The 22,816-nt window shown below is 42.6% G+C and overlaps 1 protein-coding gene across 1 annotated transcript in view; it reads left to right on the plus strand.

Annotated features, from left to right (window-relative positions):
- The first annotated feature begins 12,596 nt into the window (after window positions 1-12,596).
- Window positions 12,597-22,816, plus strand: part of EPAS1 (endothelial PAS domain protein 1) — an 82,019-nt gene continuing 71,799 nt past the window's right edge. Inside the window, exon 1 of the mRNA XM_087777248.1 lies at window positions 12,597-12,943. Coding sequence (XP_087633374.1) covers window positions 12,918-12,943 — 26 coding nt within the window. The 5' untranslated portion in view covers window positions 12,597-12,917. The remainder of the gene's footprint in view (window positions 12,944-22,816) is intronic.

The raw sequence follows: 22,816 nt of genomic DNA on the forward strand, positions 1-22,816 counted from the left end.
GCAGTCAAGTATCCTAGTAATGTGCATTTTTCTTGCTGAATTTGTTTTTTTCCCACTTCTCCAGGTTTACTGAAACTATCTTTCCTTTCTAGTGCTATCATCCAACATACACCCACAAACCCCTCTATCTCCAGTGGATGACTGCCAAAAATAAAAGGATGCATCAATGTATTCTATGGCTTGCCAGACAGCACTGATGAATTTGAGAGCTATGACAATCATTGCTTCCTATCTAGAAGGCCTGCAATTGTGTTCCAGACTAAAGCTAATTTGGTTGGGCAAGATTTGTTCTTGATAGATCCAAAGTAACTGCTGTTACTCTCTTTGTTTCCTTCCACAGAAAATTAGTTTAATTTATTTACCATATAATTTTTCTGGGATTTAAGTTAAGTCTGGAAATCTTGACATCTCCTCTTTTTTCTCACATACATACACCCCCCCACACACCCCGCCACCCCTTTTTTTTAGAGGTAACCACCAAGTTTGCCTCTTCCAGTTCTCTGGCACAGCAACCATTGCCTGTTAGCTCTCAAAGATTACCATTTAAGGTTCTGAGTTTACTTTCGGACAATCTTTAAGTATTCTATGACAAACATAAGGTGAGAGTGTTTAACTTAAGTATTTCTCTTACTGATTCTGTCTCCAATCTACAGGATACGTAATCCCTGTCACTGTTGTCACCGTACCAGCAGCCTACTCACTGCTGGCTTTTGGCAAATGCTGATGCAAAGATGGTGTTAAATGCTTTGGCCTCCTTGGCATCTGATCCATTGACTGATTCATAATTTGAGTCATCACTCATGTTTTTCTTAATTCTAGTGAGACTTTTTTTAAGAAAGTGTTGCTAGGTGCTCAGAAAGCTACGGCAGGTAGCTGCAGTAAGGAAGCTGCCTGCGTGAGCAAAACTAAGAACTGATGAAGATCAGGCTATTGATGACAGAGAACTTGCAAGAAAGGGAAATGAAAATGGTAGGGGCATTGGTACAGCTATGAATGGTAGAGCCTATGCTGAAAGGGATTTAAAAACATGAATTAATAAAATGTTATTAGTTCACTTAAATGTAAAAACAGAATAATAATAATGCTAAAAGGCTGAGCGTTTATATTTGTGTACTGTATTTGAGAGAAGTCCAGTGACATAGAAATCACAGGATGAGATCAGAAGTGTTTCAGTATCGCTCATAACAAAGGAAGATACTAATTAGGAGTTTCTTGACTTGCATATTGACAGGCTGAAATGACTTGCATCTGAGAGTTTTAAAAGAGCTGGCTGAACGGGTCTCTGGGATACTGATTTCTTCCCCAAATAGCTATTTGAAACCACAGAAAAGATCAAGACATTTGACCCAAAACTTAACATTGTAGCAGCGTTTTTAGAAAGCTGAATTATAGTCATATTCTGGGGAAGATAATGGAACAACTAATATGAAACCTGGTAAAGAATGAACAGAGGAACTTAGGGCCACACAACAGTGCTGTAGTGTAAAATACACCCCACTAAACAAAACCTTTCTAGAAGGTTTGCTTCCAGAAATCAGGAGTGTTTAAGTAATGTGTTTTGCTTCCTGTAAAACATTTCAATTGACGTCATACACAGTTTAAATTAGAAACTAGAATGACTCAGTTTAGTGGAAGATACCGAGTGTTAAAACTATGTGACCGACAGGTCTTAAAATGTAACTGCGATAGGGACAGTGTTTCTAGAAAGGTTTGTGGAAAAGCTTAGTTCTTCGCCCAACTCTGATTACTTCTACCGGCGCCCTTGGAGTAAGCGAAGACTAGCCAACAAACGTTTGCAGCCTGTGCAAAGACTGAGGAAGCACGAGGCAATGCAGACTCACAGCACCTGAGGGAAAGTGATGGAGATGCTGAGTAAGCCTGACGCTGCCAAGCTGAGGCTCGCTATGCAGTTACGCAGCCTGTGTGTGCTCCGAAAACGGAGGCTATGTTTGCAAGGTGCAAACCTGGAGCGCAGTGACTCTGACAGCAGTTTAATGATCTTTGGCTGGACATCAGTATCTAGTATGTTGGTAACTCTAAAGACTAACGTGATGCTTGAATTTATGAACTGAAGAATTTCAGGGAGTATCAACATAACTTAGGCTTGCTCTGTATTTTACACAGGAGATGCTTTTATGGTGCTTTCCAGTTAGTCCAATATAGAAATTGCAGGCGATCCATCTGGGAATAATTAGAAGAGCAGAAAACTGCTTGTAGAGGGACACAGGGAGAGAAAACCTGCCTCGAGTCAAGCAGAAGGGTGGGAGCTGACTAGACTGCAGATCACGAATAACTCCCAGGCAAAAGGGAATGAAGTTCAAAAAACTTCTTATTGATTTTGAAAGACATATAACATTTATAGATAGTAGAAGCCAGGCCATTTCACACTTAGTGGAGGTTTTCAACTGCAAAAATAAAACATGAGAGCACTTACCAAGAGTTGTGATGGATTCTTGCCAAGAATTATCTAAAAGATACTAGAAAACTTCTCTGTGATATGCTGTTTTATTGGCTTATATCTATGAATTTATGACAACTGTATGTAGTAAGTCTTTTTAAATGGAGCATTTTGAGTGAAAGTGAACTGCTGGTTTGAGAAAAGGATGACAAGTGACATGGGGGGAGAGGCTGTGAAGGGGGAGTCTGGTATAGGTCTGTGGGAGAAGATGGAAGGAGGGAGGAGAGAGGGTAAGGATTTAAAGGACAGTAAGGAGCTGGCATTTCATCAGCAGACTCCTGGAGGACAAAAGCTAGTTAGAAAACAACACTGATAGTGTCAGATGGCAGACAAAAACATGGGAGCCTTTCTGTTTCACTGAGGGGAGGGAGTCCTGTGGCAATGCCTAGAGAGCTCTTTGCTTCCTCCCAGCTTGGGTACAACCTCAAACTGCTGAAAATCCCACTTGCTTCTCTGTTACTCCAGAAGGGGCATGTCAGAGACTCCCCAAAATGGCAGAACTAACTCTTTTGAAAGATACTTTTATGGATGTCTTCTAAAACATGAAGATTAAAACTAACTCAGCTTTCATAGGGCAAAAAAAGAGAAATTCCAAGAGAAAAATAAACCAAAACCCATTTACAAGGCATGGAATATTTTGGTCGGTTGAAACAGAACTTCGTGGTTCTCTTTTCTTTTTCCCCATCTTCTTCCTCTTTGTGGCTGAAGCTTCCGTATCGCAAAAGGGGTATTTCACATACCATTTTCTGTTTGAAGCCTAGTAGGAACTAACAGCCTGTGCTGTTTATGGACCAAAAATCTCAGCTAGAAAGTGAAAGTTATCCCACAGAAGCACGGGACGACAACACATGCTAGCCTCTGAGCTCGGTACTTTGATTCTGGTACTCGCCCGTAACGCTACGTGCTTCATGCCAGGAGTTGAGCAGCAAAACTTCCACCCTCAGTACTTTCATCTCAATACTTCATAATCTGTGTCTGTTATTTATTAAAGAAATTTATGAGTTTTGACATAAATTGCTTATTAATCTCTCAGGAGATTAATTCTCTCATTTGTTTGCCAGGTTTCCTGGAAAAGAATTGAAAATTGCTTTGCAGAATAGGTAGTTCAGGGTTGTCTTTTTGTTTTCAGTATTTTAGATTGCGTGGCAGGGATGTTGGGTATTTTCTGGTAAAAATCAGTTTAAGGAAATATTTACTGTGAACTAGCTTTTAATTTGAATATAAACTTCTGTTTAAGTTGCATGCATTCAGACTGCAAAAATTACTGTTTCTATCAAAAAGCATCTATTCACAAGCATCTTCTCTTCTGGAACATTTTTAGGAGACAAAACTACAGAGCATAAACAGAGAAATGAAAACTAAATAAAATACGTAAACAAAAATATTTAGGTACAAAGTAAAAGCCATGTTAATAATGTGAACACTGAGTTAATTCAGCTTGTTGGAGAACTCTGCTGAAGTCATTTATGTGCCTGTAACTATGGAAATACGCCAGCAGCCTGTGTTAAGCCAAATCATGAGTATCCAGTCAATGAAGGACTCAAAACCTTAAGTTCTTTACTGTGTTCAGGACAAGTCGTGGTTTATTTAAGTAGAACACTGACTCCCAGTTGTTATCTTGCCTTTGGACATTGCTACAAATTATGAATGTCCTTTTATTTTTCTGACAACGTGACACGCACAGATTTTCCAATGTTTTTCTGAGGCTCAGATGCGTTATGGGACACAGCTCGAAAGACTTTTAATAAAGCATACATCTGGATAACCAGATGAAGCTCCATGCAATCAATGTTTGGAAATGTGTAGGTTTCGGGAAAAGCTTTGATATCCAAGGTGGTTTTGAGCTGAATTGTTGTGATAACAACAATGGGTGCTCTGGTTTCAAAATCCTACTGCTTTTATTGAAAACTGGTGTCAGTGGGGACTTAGGAAAATCCCACCAGTGATCACTTAGCATAATGAAAACAACCTATGCTGATGGTGGGAAATGTCTCAAACTGACTCATGTAGGTGCCTTTAATATTAATTGGGAGGGGGCAGGAGGCAGGTTTCAGTTTCATAATTTGCATGGATGTTCTGTAGGACTCTGGCAGCAAAACTTCCACCTGCATCTGAAAACTTGAGCGCGGTGTTCATGCTTGCTCGTTTGCTTCTGACGCAAGGCATGTCTGAGACTCTGCTATACTTGTCTCCGAGTTGGTGACACAATTCAGTGAGAAAACCTGCTGAGCCTGTCAGGCTGGCCGAGATTTTGGGCCGTACTGGCCTAACATGCTCCGCTATTTGAAAAATGTAATTGGAGGTTTTAGCTGCGTTCCTGAAGCCTCTCTGTCTGAAAACAGTTTTTAACATTGCACTTACTTGTCTATAGGACATATCATATAAGTCAACAACTCCCATAGCCTGAGCAAACGTTTTTGTTGCAACTGCTCTGAAGCAGAGGAAAGGCGTAGAGCTATAATAAACTTGCTGGAGATGGAGTTTCAGGGGTTTTAGCACTTTTTGAACTTAAGGCTGTTGAAAGATAATGTGAGTCTTTGGAGCAGTTCCTTTGTCACTGGTAAAGAAAGAAGAAAAAACATATATAATAGTGTTTCAGATTCCATATTACTGAATGGGATTTTCAGATATTGAATTTTGATTGTAGTTGTCTGTAGCAATGTAAATGAAGAGTAGCTTGGAATCGGGGACTATGTAAGGGTATTTATGTAGTCCCCAGCTTTGGCTTTGTGGAAATATAAGTACCTACCCTTGTTAGTAGTGCTGCTGCTTAATATTGAGTATGCAAAAACTTGATGATGATCTCTTATTTGAATGTATGTGTTGTGACCAAACTTAATGCTAGATTAAATTATCTTGGGTTCATCATTAATGCTAATTTGCAGCAAGTTGTAATGGTCCTTCTTGTTTTAATTCTTATGAGTACTGAAACCCAAGGGTTAAGGGTTTGGAGAATGTTAAAGCATTCCCTTACCAAAGGAACTTGCAATGAAATTAAATCTGTTTCTCCACAGAAATAAATGACTTGGGATATAATAGTTGCAGTTTTCTCCTATTGTTACTTTTTTCTTTCTCGGTGAAATGGCACATGTTGTCATAAATTATATATTACAGTGTAATGAAGAGAAATGTCCCTTAGTATGCACAGCCAGGTTCATTATTGATAACAGGTGCCTCAGGCAAAGTGTGCAGCACATAGACGTGGAAGAAAAACACATAGCACAGAGATGGCTTTGGGGAAAAGAGGGGGTGACTATCCAACTCCTTGTCTGGATGTGAATCACTTGTACTGTTACCAATATCTCGTGTTATCTCTACTTAAGAGCCTATAAATATTTCCAGGAGCAGATCTATTCAAGAAACAAATGTCAGGCCCCGTGCCAAATGGATCGTGGAGTGGTTCCCCAAAATAGAATAAGTTTCAGGGCGAAGCGGGAAAAGGTGAATTTTACCAGCGCTCTAAATAGCCAGGTTGCTGTAATCATGAGGTTGTTGAGGAGGGAACTTGTGAGCAGCTGGGTTGTCTGGCCAGTGGGGGTGTGCTGGGTAGGTGGAGGCTGCCCCAGATGTCTGAGACCTGAGTTAGGCTCTTGCTCCAGGTAATGCTGTCATGGAAGTTATGTTTTCATTGTTGTCTTAGAGGGAGTTAAGGGAGACTGGGTTACGGTTATCCACTGTGAGTATCTATGACTGCCTCAGATCAGTCTAAGGTTTCAGAGCACCCAGGATACACTTGGGAGTTGTACAGCAGTACCTTTGGGCTGGGATTTCAGTTACCAAGAACCTCACCCACTGAAAACTAGCCTTCCTTTAGGACAAAAGAAAAAGACCTAGAAGTCCAAGAGCTGCTGCAATACTGTGTGATTCTTCCAAAGTGCATGTGATGTGATGCAGTGATAAGGAATTTATCTTTTTATGACAGTTTTCTGCTCCCAGAAAAGGTCATTTTTGGTAGGGATTTGGCATTTAGTATTGCAGTGCCTGAAGAATTTAGGATTTTTTTGCAGTTTTACAATAATTTGTCGCCTTCTTTAGGTGACAAGTGTCCACAGGGTTAATAGGTTCAGTGGCTTTGTTACACATCAATAATTTAAGAATGACTGTTTTAAAACAAACACTTTTCCAGATCTTCATTAAAGTAAATTAGTCTTTGGTGAATAAAAACAAAGCCCAAATCTATTTGCCTGGATTAGGGTTAAATCAGCATTTAGTGCTGGGATTAAGAAGAGAGCTCATTGCTTCAGTTTCATTCTAACCTGAGTTTTCATTGGGATTACGTTAGAGGGAAATTCACTGCTATACAGAAAGTCAGTATAGGCTTGAGCATCACCCGTGTGCCATGCAAACCCTCTAGAAGTAACCGCCAGAGATTAAAACATTTAAGAGCTGCGTTGCCTTTGGTATTAAGGTTCCTAAAATTAAAAAAAAAAAAAAAAAAAAATCTCTTGGCTCTTTTTAAAACTCAAAGTTCTGCAGTGTGTATGTTACACTGTCTCTAAATAAATATTTGTTGAGTGACTGAATGTTAACTACCAGGCATTGGTATCAGCTTCAGTATTGCAAAAATCTTCAATCGCAGCTTCCCATCTCTCTGGACATTCATCTGGCACATGGTGCTTTTGCTCTCATTTATATTGCTCCTCTTCCTTCTCTTTGATGATAACTGTTTCTTGGGGACAGGAGGTAATGAGTATTAAAAACATCGCTACAAAATTTGGGTTTTAAAATCCACCCAGCAGAACGATTTCCCTTCCTATCTCCTAAATGTTACTGTTGTTTTTGCTGGCTTTGAGTAAAACACGCCTCTGGTGATCTCACGCCCATGTTTCCTTCTCAGAGCTACTGTCAGGGAGCAGGAAAAGGCTGCAGACCTCTTCTGCCCGACGCTAGCGCTGACAGCTAGTGTGGGTAATAGGGAGGGAGGGGGAAGTAAATAGGTTAAAATAGAATAGGAGGTAATAATTAATATTATATCTGTATGGTGCCTACCTTCCAGAAACATTGCAAAAGAATTTCTGGAGATTAAGTGAAGGCCATATCTGCTTCATACTTCATTTTCATTAAATTGAACTATGATTGCATTATATACCAAAAAGCATACAGTAACAGACTATATTCCTAGATTAAGCTCGCTCCTCTTCGCTATTTTTTTTTTTTTTTAAATATACTGGAGTCTCACGTGTGCCCCAAGTCTTTAAGCTTCCGAGTGGTTGCCCTGGCTGCCTGGCCGTTGTTTGCATTCTAGATGATGAATCAGGGTCCTGCTTAGCAAATGTGTTCAGCCTTTACTCTCCACAGGCCAATAAAAAAAAAAAGGGAAACATAGTATTTCTAAATAATAAGCTATTGAAGGTCAAGGGAAAAACCCAAAACAAAAGCCTTCTTCATTTAACAAGCTGGATTCCATATGTTTTCTCCTTGGTTTCTTGGTTGAGATTTCCCAAAATTTCAAAATTATTAGTCACAGTGACGGGAGTGTTTCTGTGTACTTATTCATCATGGGTTTTCTTTCTAAACTGATTCTATTGCAACACATTGCTATGTTAATTAGACCTTCTTTGTTTTACCACCTTTCCTTGGGATAGGCCTTAAGACATCCTCAATATGTCATTTTGAAAAAGGCTAAAAGATAAGCTCAGTAATTTTAAGCCTTTTAATATTTACAGGTACATTCCCAACATTTTGGCCATCATGTCTTTTTTTTCATGGGAGCGTGATGGCTGAAACGTCTGGAATGTGTCTGTAAGTAATCAATGCCTCAAAACGCCAGAGCTTATCTGTGTGCCTTGCTTGAAGGTGTGCACTCGGAATTTGGAAGCTCTCAAAGACATCTCGATATTATTCCCTCAAAATTACATTTTAAACTGGCTGGTCCAGTATTGCCTATCGAGTGTGTATTGCTTTGTGCCTAGCGTAACAGGGGGAGTTCTGTTATAAGTTGTTCTTAATATCTGTTCTTGTACAAGAGCAACATTCGTGTCTTCATATATGTTCTTGTATAAGAATTCTCTCTCTAGCATGAAACTGTAGCAAAAGGCAAGGAAATCCTAAAGACTCCACAGGTGTGCTAGCTGAGGGGCTGTTGCCTACCCTGGCAAGTGGTTGGTGCCACTGCAGAGAAAGGGCACAGCTACTGATTTTGCAGAAGGTACATCTATACTAAGACCCAGGTGCACACCTGTAATTATGAAAGAAGGTGTGAGTGAGTGTAAGTGACTGGTTGCACAAGGAACAGTATTTTTTTTTTTTTTTTTTCCCCCACCATGGTTCGGGCTTTTTTTTTTTTTTTTTTTTATATATATATCTCCATCTGAGTAGTCCCCACTTTCTCCCATGGACCTTTTGTGTTTTATCCTTTTGTGTTTATAAATATAACTTTTTCCCTGCTAACAAATTAACCTGAAGTTTGATATTTTTCTGTCTCATTTGCTCTCGCATGTAATAGATGTTCTGTGACTGTAACTCATTCTGGTATGAGTAAGTGAAGAATCCTGTCCCTTTCCTTCAAAGGATCAGCTGTGTTGCAATAACAGGGCTCTCCTTTCTCCCCTTTCCCATAATGTCATTATTTGTTATTACAAGCATCAGCTTTTTGCTGTCATACTTTCTCGCGGTATTGAGGAGCCAGAAAAAGAAAGAAAACTAACAGGGATTATTAACGAATCCGAAACGCTTCATCCTCTCAACAATCTGTTTTTAATAGCTGTTTTTAATTTTAATAATAATGCCTCTGCTGCAAGGGATGGAGTATCCATGTATTCTTCTGACTGCTTTGGAGCAGTAATTGCTGAACAATGTTGAACTTCTGTATATTTTACCAATACTCTTCAGTCAGTACAGGCGCCAGTAGCACGCATACATAAAACAGGGTACTAGAACTGCTTTCACTTCACTCATGATAGCTATGCGCATTCAGACTGGTGCAAGGGCTGCTTTGGATGGTTGATTACATACATATGCATATCCTGAGAAAACACAATGTGGCATAACTGGTCCTAAATCAGTGGTGTGTTTCAGAATAAATGGCAGTAATCAGGAGCTTGCCTGCATCTTGTTTGGGTGATGGGGTGTTCCTGCCCCAGAACACCAGAAGGGCGAACTGAGCACCAGAGGCCCAATCACTGCCATATGCAGATTTTCTAATTTCTCAGTTTAGTTTAAACTTGAGAGTGGGTCATGAAAATTGCTCACACAGCACCATTTTATTTTTGTAAGCGTTCTTTTTGTTTTTTCCCTAGAGGCTAGTCCAAACGCAGTTGACATAGACTGGTCCCCTGTAGACTTGAAGGGCCCTTCAAGAACAAGCAACTGCTATCCCAGCGGATGTTAATGAGTCATTTCAAATACCTCATCTGAAGGTTGCTTTTAGGAAACTAAAAACTTTCTGTTCCTACAATATCTCTAGAATAATTCACATAGGATCAATGTGGATGACGTCATACAGTTTCCAGAATAGAGCGGACAACATAACCACTTATGTTTTCTCTGACCACCAAGAGTAATGAAGCCCCAACTCTTATGTTGATTCTGCTGGAAACTTTCATGTTGGGGGGGAGGGAGGGACAGAAGCTAACCCCTGCTACGGTCAGCTTATGAAGTTTTCTGAGTACTTTTTCCCCTTCCATGAGCTTTTCTCTGAGTTACACCTACTAAGCTAAGTGCAAAATATAGCAAAATCGAGATAAAATGTAAGGAGTAATATAGGAATATGAAACAGAAAGAGCTCTTACAATGGTGGTAGTAATGGGACAAACTGTTGCTTTCTTCAGGTTTTTCTTGGCTTTCCTGGCAGATGTCGTCATCTGCAGATTAAATATTCCACCTCTGTAGAGTAAATGCATTCACGGTGTGGCTCTTATTGAAGCTTCTGAGTAGTCTAAGACCAGAGAAAGTCTACCTTAGGGTGGATACTCCTCTTAAATAAATATTGACTGATCATAAAGGAGATGAAAGCAGTAATGAGGTGCATTTGAGAATAAAATGGTGTGATTCTCTCTACTGTTCTCCAGTAAGGAGAAAACTTTTTGCGTCCCTGTAGGTGCCGGGGGGGTCCCTTATGGTTGCAGGATGGGTCGAGTAAAATGACAGTGCTATTAAATAGATACTTGATCTTTCCCTCCCTGAAGAGTCATGGGGAAGAGAGGGAATTAACATCTAAAGTAAGCTCCAGAAGACAGACCACTTGTTTTCCTCGTGGTCAAGATGGGGAGCTCAGTTGCCAGAAATAATAGTACAGACAGCTTCAGGAACTGAAGTTGTGAGGGAGCTGTAAGAATCACTTGGTCTTGCTTCACCTTCCTGACGCAGCAGCAAGATTCTGGTCTTGCTGGGCTGGGCATTGATCAGCGTTGAAGCCCACCAGTCTGTCTCCAGTCTCCACAGAGGAGGACAGGCTGTGGTTCTTCAGTGGCGCTTAGATGGGAATTCTCCTGTTGTCAAAGCACCTTCAGGCCTCGCTGGTCAAGAGAGCAAGAGATTTAGACTGTTAATCAACTACACTATATCCATGTAGGCAGAGCCAACAAGAGTTAGGCCAATGGGCTCGACCTGAAATATTTGAAACTTACTGAGTGGCTTAGATTTAGCTGGTTCGAATGCTTTTCTTGTCTGATTTTTGAAGGCAAGTTGTTTATCCAAGTGAAGTGCTTGAAGATACAGCAAGGAGCATTGACATCAGCAGAGATCAATGAAGGATGAAGAGGTCTATTTAATCTAGGAAATGAGTGACTTGGCTCTTTGATCCTATTGCATTCTCTTATTCCCAGAAGGTTAAATTTAGTCCTGCATACACAAATTCTATTTGACTAAGTTTACTTAGGTTTTAAATATTTGTGGGTTTCTTTTGTTTAGGTTCTCTTGTACAACAAGAAAAAACCCCCAACTGTTACCACATAATTAGGCTGTTGCTGTGTAAGCATGTGTAGCTCTTTTCAGACTTTAGAGCAGAATATGCAAATTCAAACCCAAATGCATTTCTTTAAACATTCAAATTGTATAAAAGAAAAAAAACCAAACCCTCTGACCCAGCGTACACAAACCAGCCTACAACATGGCATAGGGAAATTCCTTAAATTTGAATAACCAAGAAATAAATCTAGTTTGGCTCATTTTGCCTGCAGTACTTCCATTTTCCAGAAGTCCGGGAAACCTGGTGCAGTTTTAATGCAAAGGTTTGAGATGTAAAAATGTAAGGTAAGCCTTAGAAAACATAAGACTGCGGTTTCTACTGTGAGGAAAGACTATCTCGGAAAAATTCTCGTAATGCCTTGTCTAGCAAGGTTCGTTGCTTTGGTGTTGCATCGATCTTGACTGCAGCAAACCATAGCAGGTGCTAGCATGAGACGAGCTTTGGCTGCGGCAAGAAGCGCCATACTTCATGGTGTGTCAACAGCCAGGACTTTTAAAAAGTGCATAGGTTGAAATGCGCAGTATGACATAGAAAATAAAACTGAAAAACCAGGGCGAGGAAGGAGGTCCCCTGGGGGAGTCAGAAGTGCGGTCCCCCCGCTCCTCTGCGCATCCCCGCACCCCGATGGATGGCGGCCGCCCTCCCTCCCCTCTGTGCGTGATCGGTACCGAGAGAAGAGGGGGATAGCTCCAATGCGCGGTCCCAAAGCTAGCACGGTCCTTGCTATGAGTGCCAGGCGCGGGACGCGTGCTTACTGTCGTTTTTTAATTTTTAATTTAGTTTTTTAAACACCCCCCCCACCCCCCCGCCGCCTCGGGCTGCGCGGGGCGCCCAAGGGGCGAAGGCAGGGCTCTCCCCCCGGTTTCCAAGCGGGGACCGACGGCGGCGTCGCTCCGGGGCCGCCAGGGCCGGCGCTGCTCCGCGGCCGCGGGGCAGGTGCCGCGCCGCCCCCCGCCCCGGAGACCGCACCGGCGAGGCGCGCTCGGAGATACCGGGGAAAAAACGCCTTACGGGGGGGGGGGGGGGGGGGGGAAAGAAAAAAGAAAGAAGTTAAACAACTGGAAAAAAAAAATAGTAAAGCGGTGCCGGTGGGGGGGCCGCCCCCGCTGACCCCCCGGCGGGCAGGCCGGGGCCGGGGGCGGGGAGGCCGGGGCGCGGCGGCGGCGCCCCGCCGGCCCCCATTGGCGGGCGCGGCGGCGGCGGCGGGGCCGGGCCGGGCCGGGCCGGGTCCGGGGCGGAGGGGCCGGCCCTGCCCCCGCGGCCGGCGGCGGCCCAAGGTTTAAAGTGAGAACTTTCTGCGGGCGGCGCCGAGCCGCACAGCCCGCCGCCGCGCCGCTCCTGCCCCGCGCCGCCGCCTCCCCCGGGCGGGCCGTACAATCCTCGGCAGTGTCCTGAGACTGTACGCCCGCCTCGGGGGCGACCCGGCCCAACCGGACTCCCGACCGCCGCCCGCCCGCCAGTCCGCCGCCGCCCGCGGAGCCCCCGCGTCCCGCGGGCAGGTGCTGAGCCCGTCCGGCCCGAGAGGCGGCGCAGGAGCCGGCAGCCGCCGCGATGACAGCTGACAAGGAGAAGAAAAGGTGAGGGGGCCGCGGGCGAGGCTCCGGGCTGCTTGGGCCGCTTCGTCCTCCTCCGGCTCTCCCCTTCGCCCGCGGCGGGACTCGCTTCCCAGCGCCGCGCCTCCTGTGCGAGGGCTCCGGAGCCTTTGCGGGGACCAGCGGCGGCTGCGGCGGGAGTTATTTCGCCCAGCCCAGGCTGGGGCTGGCGGGGGAGCAGCGCCGGGCTCCCCCGGGGCAGCCCGCGCCCCTCCGCCCGGGGAAGAGCGGCGCCCGTCCCGTCCCGGCCGCCGCCGCGCCGAGCCGGGGAGCGCCTGCCCGGGGGAGCTGCCCCCGCCGGGCGGCACCGCGGCCAGCAGCGCCCTGGGAGCCGCCGCCGTCGCCGCTGCGGGAGCGGCCTCTGCCCCGGCCGACACGGAGCGAAGGCGGGCCCCGGCCCCGGCCGTGCCCGGCGGGCTGCGGGCGGGCGGGCAGGTGCACCTGGCGGGCACGGCCGCTGCGCCCCCGGCCAGCCTGGCGGGGCCGGTCCGCCGCTCTTGCGGGGTGGCTGCGGTGGACGTTGTGGCGGGGCTTGTTCGCTTCGTATCAGTTAGGACCTCGTTATTAGGACATTATTTTTCAGTGGGGGGACGGGGATTTTAAAGGTAGCACCCTTAGCAAAACACGTTTCATAGTTAAAATCGCGTGGATGTAATTGACAGGCTATGCAAACCCTTACTACTTGTATGAAACTAATACGTTTCGACACATCCTCGCTGCAGCCCGAGAAGCTGGCTGGGTTACGCGGGGGACTTGCATCTCGTCGTGCGGTTCGCAGAGTTCCTCAAGTGTCAGCAAGTTTTCCTAGAGGGCTGGGAGCTCGAGGAGCGCTTGGCCAGCTGCTGCTGCTTGAAGAGGATGTAAAGCTGGGCATTTCCATACGGCCATCACGAACCTTCCCAAGGGAATAAAAGTAACTTGGTAGTTTTTTGTAGTTGCGTCAAAGAGTATATTTTTCTGTTGGTTCTTGAGGTTGAACATCAAAACAAAACTCACGATCCCTAACGCAGAAGCTACAGGTGGAGATTGAGAAAAAAAGTGTCTAGTCGTGGCACCAAGCCTATAAGCAATTCCTGTGGATGAGTGAGGGCGCCGACATGGTGAAGGCTAAGCAAGTGAATAAAGGTCCACGAAGTCTCCGAGCAGGGTGTTTATTCAGTCCGTTTTACACAGTAGGCAGTCGCAAGGCTGTCTGTTACTGGCTCAGGTTGCTCTTCTGGCTGTGGATTGTGTTCGTAAACGATGTGATTTACAGACTAAGAATTTTATCGTGTTATTTGTCATGTGTGCTTCCCAGTTGATGATGCACTGAACTTTAAACTCTGTTTTTTTGGTTTGAATAATAGCTCCTTTTTTATTGAGTCACCCTAAGATAGCGTAATAGGGGAAGTATTGTAGTATAAACCATACATTTTCTATGTAGCTAGCCTCAGTTTATCAAACACTAATGTACTAAGGTTAAACAATTGCCTCAAGTGTATTTGTTCTGTTTGTTCAATCTTCCGTGCAGGGTATAAAACATGGTTACATTTTGTGTCCTCTTGTGTTGAACAAGAGAGTAAAAAATTATAAAAATGTGTTATAGTCATTTCTAGGAATGAGAAGAATGAAATAGTATGCGTATTGAAAATACACCGCATTCATTCTATCACCTCTTTTTAATGAGGCGCTCTTAATCTCTTCGGTTTTAACCTCTCATTTTCAAACACAGTGAGGGATTGAGCGCTGTCTAATCTTGCAGGACAGCACGCTGAAGTGCTTTGTGGAAATACTCTTCAGATACAACATAGAAGCTTCACAGGACTAGAGTCTGAACGCTAATGCCGACTCTGTCGCTGATTTTATGTAAACCTTGTGACACTCCATGACAATTTTCTGTCTCTCTCAGAAGTAGGCTAATTGTTATCTGGCTCGTGGGATTGTTTACCCTGTAAATCAATGTTTGTGGAAGAACTGGGAGAGTGTCAGACAAGGGATTCAAGATCGCTTGCTTCTGCCTCCTTGTCTGTGTGCATATGCACATCCCTACTAGGGACATATCCTATGTAGCCTATTGAAGCAAGATTTTTTTTTTATTATTTAAAATTTTTCTAATACTATTATAGAATGGATTTATTGCCTTGAGCTCAATGGTTGTTGTATTATTTGCTTGATCTCTATTCAGATATGCAACTAAGAACTCTAACCTGACTTGCTAATAGCATTTATAAATCAATTTCAGGGAGAAAAGGTGGTGGGGGTAATCTGGTTTCCCAGATTTGCAGGCAGCTCTGGAACATATGTTTAGAGGAGCAGTTCTCTTACTGTTAAACAGATGCTCTGTGGACGATAATCTTTGATTCTTTTAATGGTCCATTTAAGTTGAAGAGTATCCTCAGGTTCTCATTTGAAGCTCTGTCTGTCAATAGAAAAGAGCAGTTGCTTCCTTTGGAACAAATGTTCTAACACTTTGAATAGGCTGATGTCCCACATTTAAAGTGAGTCCAAAATAGTGAGTTGAGATTAATATGATTATTATTTTAACTTAATTAAAAAAATAATAATTATCTATACAGTCTTAAATACAATGTTTCCTAGAATGCTAGTAATTAGAAACTGGGAAAAGGAGGAGTAAAAGGGTAAAAGACATTTTAGCAAAATAATAAAAGCTAAGGAAAAAATACCTGTGATCATTGTGCAGTACAATGACAATTAGTAGATAGGACCCAGTTTAATTAGGGTAGTCTTGTAGAATATCTTGGTGTGGTTTTTAATTATGCAGTCATCATGGGTTTTTGAATTATTTGAGGGACATAGTTACTCTGTTAGGGCTGGATGGATGGTGTGTTAAGTGGACAGTTCTGGATGGACAACAGCGCATGTTTGAGAAAAGTTTGAAACCAGGCTCAGGACAAATCAGGTACCACTGAGCAGGATGCACCATTTGGCTGCACCTTTTCAGTTGTGTTGTTTGGAGATTTTTGTCTTTGTTTTCTGGTAGTATGAAAAAAACCCCAATTTTGCAGCTCAGGGAGATTCTGCACTAGTGGTCCCCGTGTAATTATACAGTACTGTTTTGTCACCCTGAGGACGTAATGCTACATAAATCTGTTTAACTTCTTCTGGTCCAGATAGTAAACAGATGGGATTCTTCCCAGTTATTGACTAGGTAACTGACTGCTTTCAATTACCCTTTCACTTTGGCTTTATTAGATGTTGAGCCCCTCTAATGGGACACTTTGTGCCTCCGTTTTCAGTGACCTTTACTTCAGGAGAGTGATTGTGCCAAGCTGAGGTCACTCTTGGCCGCTCCTCTCCTCCTCAGGATGAGGAAACGGTCCTGATGGCACCGGGCTCCAGAGCTCAGGTAGTCTCTCGCCCTTAATGGAAGTAATTTGGATGCCAGGAAATGTGAGCGTTTGGATGTGCCAAGGTGTTAAACTGCAGATTGCAGGAAACCTATGGTCTCAGTTTTGTTCTGCCCGGTGTGCTTTCTGTTTTATGGTATGTCACTGTTGTCAGGTATACTACCTCTTGCCTCTTATTCTGTGACAGTGGTGAATTAGATGATCTTGTCCATCCGCTTGCCAGCGTAGGTTGTTCCTTACATTCTTGTAAACCTCACTTTATGTACTTCAGCTGATGGAGCTTTGAATGCTTTCCTTCACAGACTATTGCACAGGTTACTTGACTTCATAAAAAAAATTGTTCGAGTTTTGTTATTGCTCAACATCTCCCCACATATTTAATTTACTTCTGCTTGCTTCTATGTTAACATCTGCCCTTAGAATTTTTCTTATTGGGAGTTATCAAAAGGAAATGTAATCTCCTGAATTCACGACGAACAATCTGTTGAACTTGCCTGTTCAGCACATGTTTATGGTATGTTAACATTAAGAAATGTGGACTTGCGTTTCAGCACCAGAAATGCAAGTGCTTCATAGCTTGCAAGTCTTACTGCATGACTCGGGCCAGTTCTACTCATCATACTTTGATTTCGCCCTCTCTGGTTTCTGCATTCACTACCCTTGCTGTATTTCCACAGATGTGGAAAAGGCTTTTCTACCGGAGGGTGGCCCAAGGGCACATGGATGAGGAACGACAGGCTGCGCACGTGCCTCCATGTCTCTCTGCCTGCAATGGCATGTAGCAGAGCTTGGGCTGAGCTCTGGCTTGGCGTCCTGGCCTACTTGGAAAAGCTTGACTTCTGCTCCCCGACTGCTGTGGCTTCACCTCTATAGAGCCGACGCGTTTGAGCTTAATGAGGGCTGAATGGCTTTCACTGTGGGAGCGGAGTGCAATGCCAGTGCTTCCCGGTGTGCGCCACCCTCCCAAGGCTATCTGGGCTTCTGAGGATTTGTGTTTTGCAGGAATGCCACAAGGGCTGGCTCTGCTCCTGTTTAGCAGTTGGCCCAAGAACAAGTTAAAAATCTAACATCCCTTAGTATAACGTACCTTTTTTGTCATGTCCTTTTCACTTCATCTTCTGATGTCGGCCGTCTTCTGTCCTGTTTGGATCATTGGGAATATCTTGCATATTGGAGGTACTCTGCTAATAGAAGTTTTGGGATTATGCTTCTAATTTAGGAGACCCATCATGAGTATCAAAAATGGATCTCTCTGCTATTCTATAATGTTTTTTTTTATTATGGGGGATTCATAAACATTAAGTATTTTTGTTTTCAGGTTCCAAGTGGGAGCTGCTGTTAGGTGTAGTGGGGGCAGAACTCTGCAAGTGTTGAACTTTTTGCTATTATTTTCAAATGGGTAACCTTTTTAAAACTGAGAGTTAGAATAAACGTTAGAGTAGGGAAATGAACAATACATAGGCAGGTCATATTTAGAAATAATTTGGATAGATGGAATGATTTTATTCCCCTAAAGCTATTTGTGAAGTGCTATTCTGTTAATTACTCCAATATTCATAGTGCCATGTATGTCTTAGTAGTTATAAATAATTTTACTCCTAGTAGCTGGCACAAGGTTGACAGAACCCTTTTCTTAAATTAGGCAAAAGTGCAAGTATGATTATTTTGCAGCTGGCAATTTTTTTTCTCCTTTATCAGTCTTGTGCTCCATTTGCTTAAAAAGCAATATAATAAAGTAGTTATCTGCTGAGGATAAAATCTTGACTGCTTATCTAAGAAAAAAATAATAGCTTTCTTGAATTTACAAGGCTACTTTTCATGGATATTCTTTCTGAAGTATGTAAAATGGGAAACTATTTTACTGTGCATTTGGAAAGTAGATTAATGAAGTACAGTAGGCCAATTGGCTGATAAATAATTAATGTTCCAAAGTAACTCTCATTTAATTATGCTTTTTACTTCTTGAGCTCAAATCTAATTATGGTTTTGGTTCTTTTCTCTGTGACTTTATTTGGGTCTAGAAAATTTAGCTGAAACAAAATCTACCATAATAAATCCTGATTAAATGCGCGTATTTAGGTCTTAAAACAGTTGGACTTGTAATTTAATTTACTTGACTGTTATTACAAAGAGTTTGGAGTAGGATAACGTATCCGTTATGCTTCTCTGTCCATTGCATTACATGACACAGCAAATATTCAATATTCCATTCTATAGAAACTCATCAAATGTTTTGCCAGACAAGAAGCAAAGTTGCTTTAGTTGAATTTTTATGTGTGATCTTCAGTCAAAGAAGTGTCCTGGTCTTTACCCTTCCTCTGTGCGCAAATATGTGGAATCAGCAGTTTTCTTTGGTTAGGGGAATGCTTAGGGTGTTGCCTCCAAAAAGATTGTCTGAAAAATTCAGAAACCTTATAAACGCTTTGTGTTAGCCTGTGGGTGTGCGATTAATACTGGCTTATTGCAGCTTTATGAACAAGTTCTGTGCATCTGGGCAGGAGGAAAAAACGCTTTTCTTGTTTTGTTTCTGCTCTTAAGTGGGACAAAAACAGGATAATACAGCTCCTGACTGTTTTTAATTCCTAATGCAAATGTGTTGAAAACCATCCCCCTTCTTCATTCTGCTGCGTATGTATTTATATAGTGATCTGCTTTCAAGCAAAGAGACTTCCAGTAGCGCATGTTTTAATCTCAAATATTTGTGGAGTATCTGTAGCACCAAACAGACTGTTTTCCAAAAAGATCTCAACAACTTATTGGTGTTTCTAAGAAGATACGGGAGAAGTAAACGCGTCTCTCAAAATGTGTCTTGCCCATGCCTTACCCCCACTTCTTGAAGCCCATCCCTAAATCCCAGCTGTGACCTACATGAATGAAAACCCCAGGCCAGAACGTGGACAGGCTGTAAAGCAGGATTGTGATGGAGAGAACAACCGGGCTGTGGCCGTTTATGGGATTTGGCTGGGATTTGTTTGTTTGTTTTTTTACTATATCTTCAGTAAGCTTAAGAGTTATTGCCCCGCTGTGATCTTAAGATAACTCACAGCAATTAATGTGTCTCCTCAGCTAGTTCTCCCAGCTAGGTGTAGTGGTGATTAGGTCACCATTTGCTTTATAGACGCAGTGCTCATCATGCACCAAGATGAAGGTGAGGTTAACGGAATGATGATTCCCCCGTGAATATCTGCTTCAGTCCTTCAGATCCGTAAAATGAAGGATGTATTTATGAAATAGGTGGTGGGCAGATGGTGCTGTTTCTTACTGATCTGAGCTGATGCCAAACCTTCCTTAAGTTTCTTTGAACTGAAAGCAAGACTTTCTGCTGGGAGCTCTCGCGCTGGTGTGGCCGTTAGCTCTTTCCTGCTGCGGGGAGGGTTGCACCGATGACCAATATATCCTGTGAGATGCCGTTTCTCACCTTCCATGCTGCCATGCCCACGACCAGTGTAATGTTTTAGCTGTCTTGCTTTTGGCCTGGAGGCTATCCCTGGAAGCCAGAGCCATAGCAGTGGGGGGTGTGGGGTGATGGTGCACTGGCCTTGGGTCCTGTGCTCTAGTGGGTTGCCCTACTCTTTTTTTTCTACAGAAAAGCCACGGGTGCCAAGTCCTACAGTGCAGTCTGTTGTCTCCCTCAACTTTTTTCCAAAAATCACTCGTTCCCTGTTGCTTTCACCTCCTTCTCTGCAGCTCCGGCAGAACAGAAAGCTGGAGCACTGCAGCATGCCTTTGGATTTGGATATGAATTGCTGCCTACGTTCAACTACTTTCACAAATAACATTTTGGAGCTAGAAGAGTGTGAGCAGTCTGACCCTCTCTTTTTGTTTCAGGAAATTGTGATATCTAAGGAGAGGCTAAAATTAGAAGGCATATGGGGAGGGTTGTGTGTTTTGTTTTGTTTTGTTTTAAAACTGAGCAACTCTCCTAATGGATGAATCATGTGGGTGTAACTTATGGCACTTGATAGCAAGCAGTCTGTCTGAAGGTATATGTGTAATAAGATTACCAGGATCATTTAGAAACTATTTTGAACTACTGAAACGTGAACTTAATCTACTGTAAATATTTGTTACTCATTATCTAATATATCAAAATACATTTGGTTAGAGTTAGGCAAATGAAGGTAAGATACAAGGTGCAAGTTTTTAGCTGTGGGTTACTGAGCATTCGAAGAGCTGCGGATGCAGTTGGTGGAGCGAATATTTTCTGTAAAAATAAATATTTTCTTGCAAAATAATTTTCCAGTGCACAGGGGAAACAAGAGCTAGTGTTAGACTAAAATGAAGGGATGGGAATGAGAAATTGTCAAAACATTTGGAGAGTGCAGAAACGTTTTAGATTTGGCTTCATTTTAAGAAACTTTCTGAATTCCTATGTTACACTACTTTGTTAATCTAAAATTGGATGTTTTAAATCTCATTTGAATGAGACTTAAGTAATCTCTAGCTTCTTTTTAATGTAAAGATTTTTTTTTTTCTTTTCTGGTGTTTGACTCAATTGGGTTTTTTTCCCAGATCTTCTCTGTTGTACTGAAAGCCACAAGACGAATACATGAATCTGGTTTGGTGGCTTGACCTGAAGCAAGTTCCCATCTTCCTTTCAGGAAGATTCTCCTTAAGTTTATCTGCTAAACCAAAATATTAGGTATTCCTTTTACACTACTCATGAGGCCCTCATCACTTGAGGCCTTGAACTCAAACCAGTGCCAGTCTTTCAAAAACTGCAATTGCTTAAACAAGTTACCAGGTCTGATGAAAATATTTAGTTGTCTTTGGATTGGGTTAGGCAGGAAATGTGACTCGGCAATGACAAAGGTCTTCTCTAGCTTCGGTTACGTGAACAGCTTTTTAAAGACAGTAGTATAATTGAAAATGTAGCAATAAAGGTCCTCCCCGCCCCCTGGCCCACATTACTGGCTCCTGATATGACACACGAGAAAATAAAAATGTGCGCGAGATGAAAAACAGCATGTTGCAGAATTTCTAACTTGGTTGTTCTCAAAAGACTGATAATTTCAGAGTCACGTTCTTGAAAACCTGCCTGCGTACCGTGAGAGATAGAAATGTTTGCCTTTCCCAGGAAAGCTATTGCTTTAAGTAACAGATATAATAATATCTTGAAATATAGTGATCCCAGGTGATATCTACCTTTGGCCTAGTACATGGGTTTTCTTTAGGTAGTCAGCTTCTGAGTCGCTTAGTATATATTGTTTAATACACAGAAGGTGATTTGCTGAATGACTTCAGTTTAAGAAGCCAATACAATGGCCTGAATAAGTTGCATGAAATCTAGAAAATGTACCCTATTGCTCTTCTTTTCTTAAAAGGGAAAGCTGTTGCTAATTTATAGTGTCAGAGGCCTTATGAACTTTTAAAAATCTTAGCACCGGGAAAAATCCATTAAGAGCTGAAAATTTTGGTGCAAGTCGTCTAATAGTGTTCAAAAGTTACTGTATAGTATTCTTCCTTTAAGATATATTCGTGTGCTTGTAAGATGAATATTTGCTTAGGTAATAAGCTGAAGGAAGTATGAAGTGGGATGGTTATTAGGCATTTTTTACAAAGGTAGTGGAAATACTAAAGAACATTCCTTGTATTTTGTTTCAGTCATTAGCATATCTAAGGTCTTTACTGCCTTAAAAAGGTACTTAAACTCTTGGTATCACAGTTGTTGTTCGCACTTGCATTTGTATGATAAACTACAAAGCAACCCTATTCAGTCATTGTGTTTGGGACATTCTCCTGGCTGGTGTTGGTCTTGGAGCCCTGTCCATTCATTCACAATTGTATCACCCTCTCTGCCAGTAAATTCTTGGTGTTATTGGGTACTTGCTGTCACAATACTTCAAAGATCTTTGTGACATTCACAAACACTAAAAAAACCCCACACCTCTCTGTATTTCTACATTTGGAAATGGGGAATGTTGCTAGGAATGTGCCAAACTTCTAGCTGTCATGAAATTTGTGTCCAAAACTTGTTGCAAATACCAGAATATCTTCTGAGATTTTATGTGTTGTTGTGCCTGATTAGATTTTTGTATGCCACTATGATGAAATGTCAGCTGATGGCAATGACGGTATCTTCAGACTCTTATGGAGAGTATTGGCTTAAAGCTCATATGAAGCTTGCTCAGAACAAAAATGTTTTTTGAATGATCCATGGAATGGCAGCATCATACGTACATGTGTGAGAAGAAATTCAACATTAAGTGGCTTTATCATGCTGTGACTCCTTAGGCAGTATTTCTCTGGAATACAAACCCAGTGACCAATTATAGCTATACTCCACTCCAGGATTTTTACTGAGGACTCAGGTGCCTCCAGTGTGTTTTATAACCTGTAAGAGAAGATTGGAAATTGGTGGAAATGCTTCTGGTATTTTTCCTGTAGAGCTTTTGCCAGGTGATTCTTCTGGGAAGGCTGCATTTGCCCAGTTCTCTGAAGGGGAAAGCCTTTTGGAAGGGGTGAGCCTTTGGGAACGGCTTCTGCATGTTGCCCTCACCAGCAGGGAAGA

This window comes from Nipponia nippon, unplaced genomic scaffold, assembly GCF_047370975.1.
Source record: "Nipponia nippon isolate SJK-2023a ecotype South Korea unplaced genomic scaffold, ASM4737097v1 scaffold_4, whole genome shotgun sequence".
NCBI classification, from domain to species: Eukaryota; Metazoa; Chordata; class Aves; order Pelecaniformes; family Threskiornithidae; genus Nipponia; species Nipponia nippon.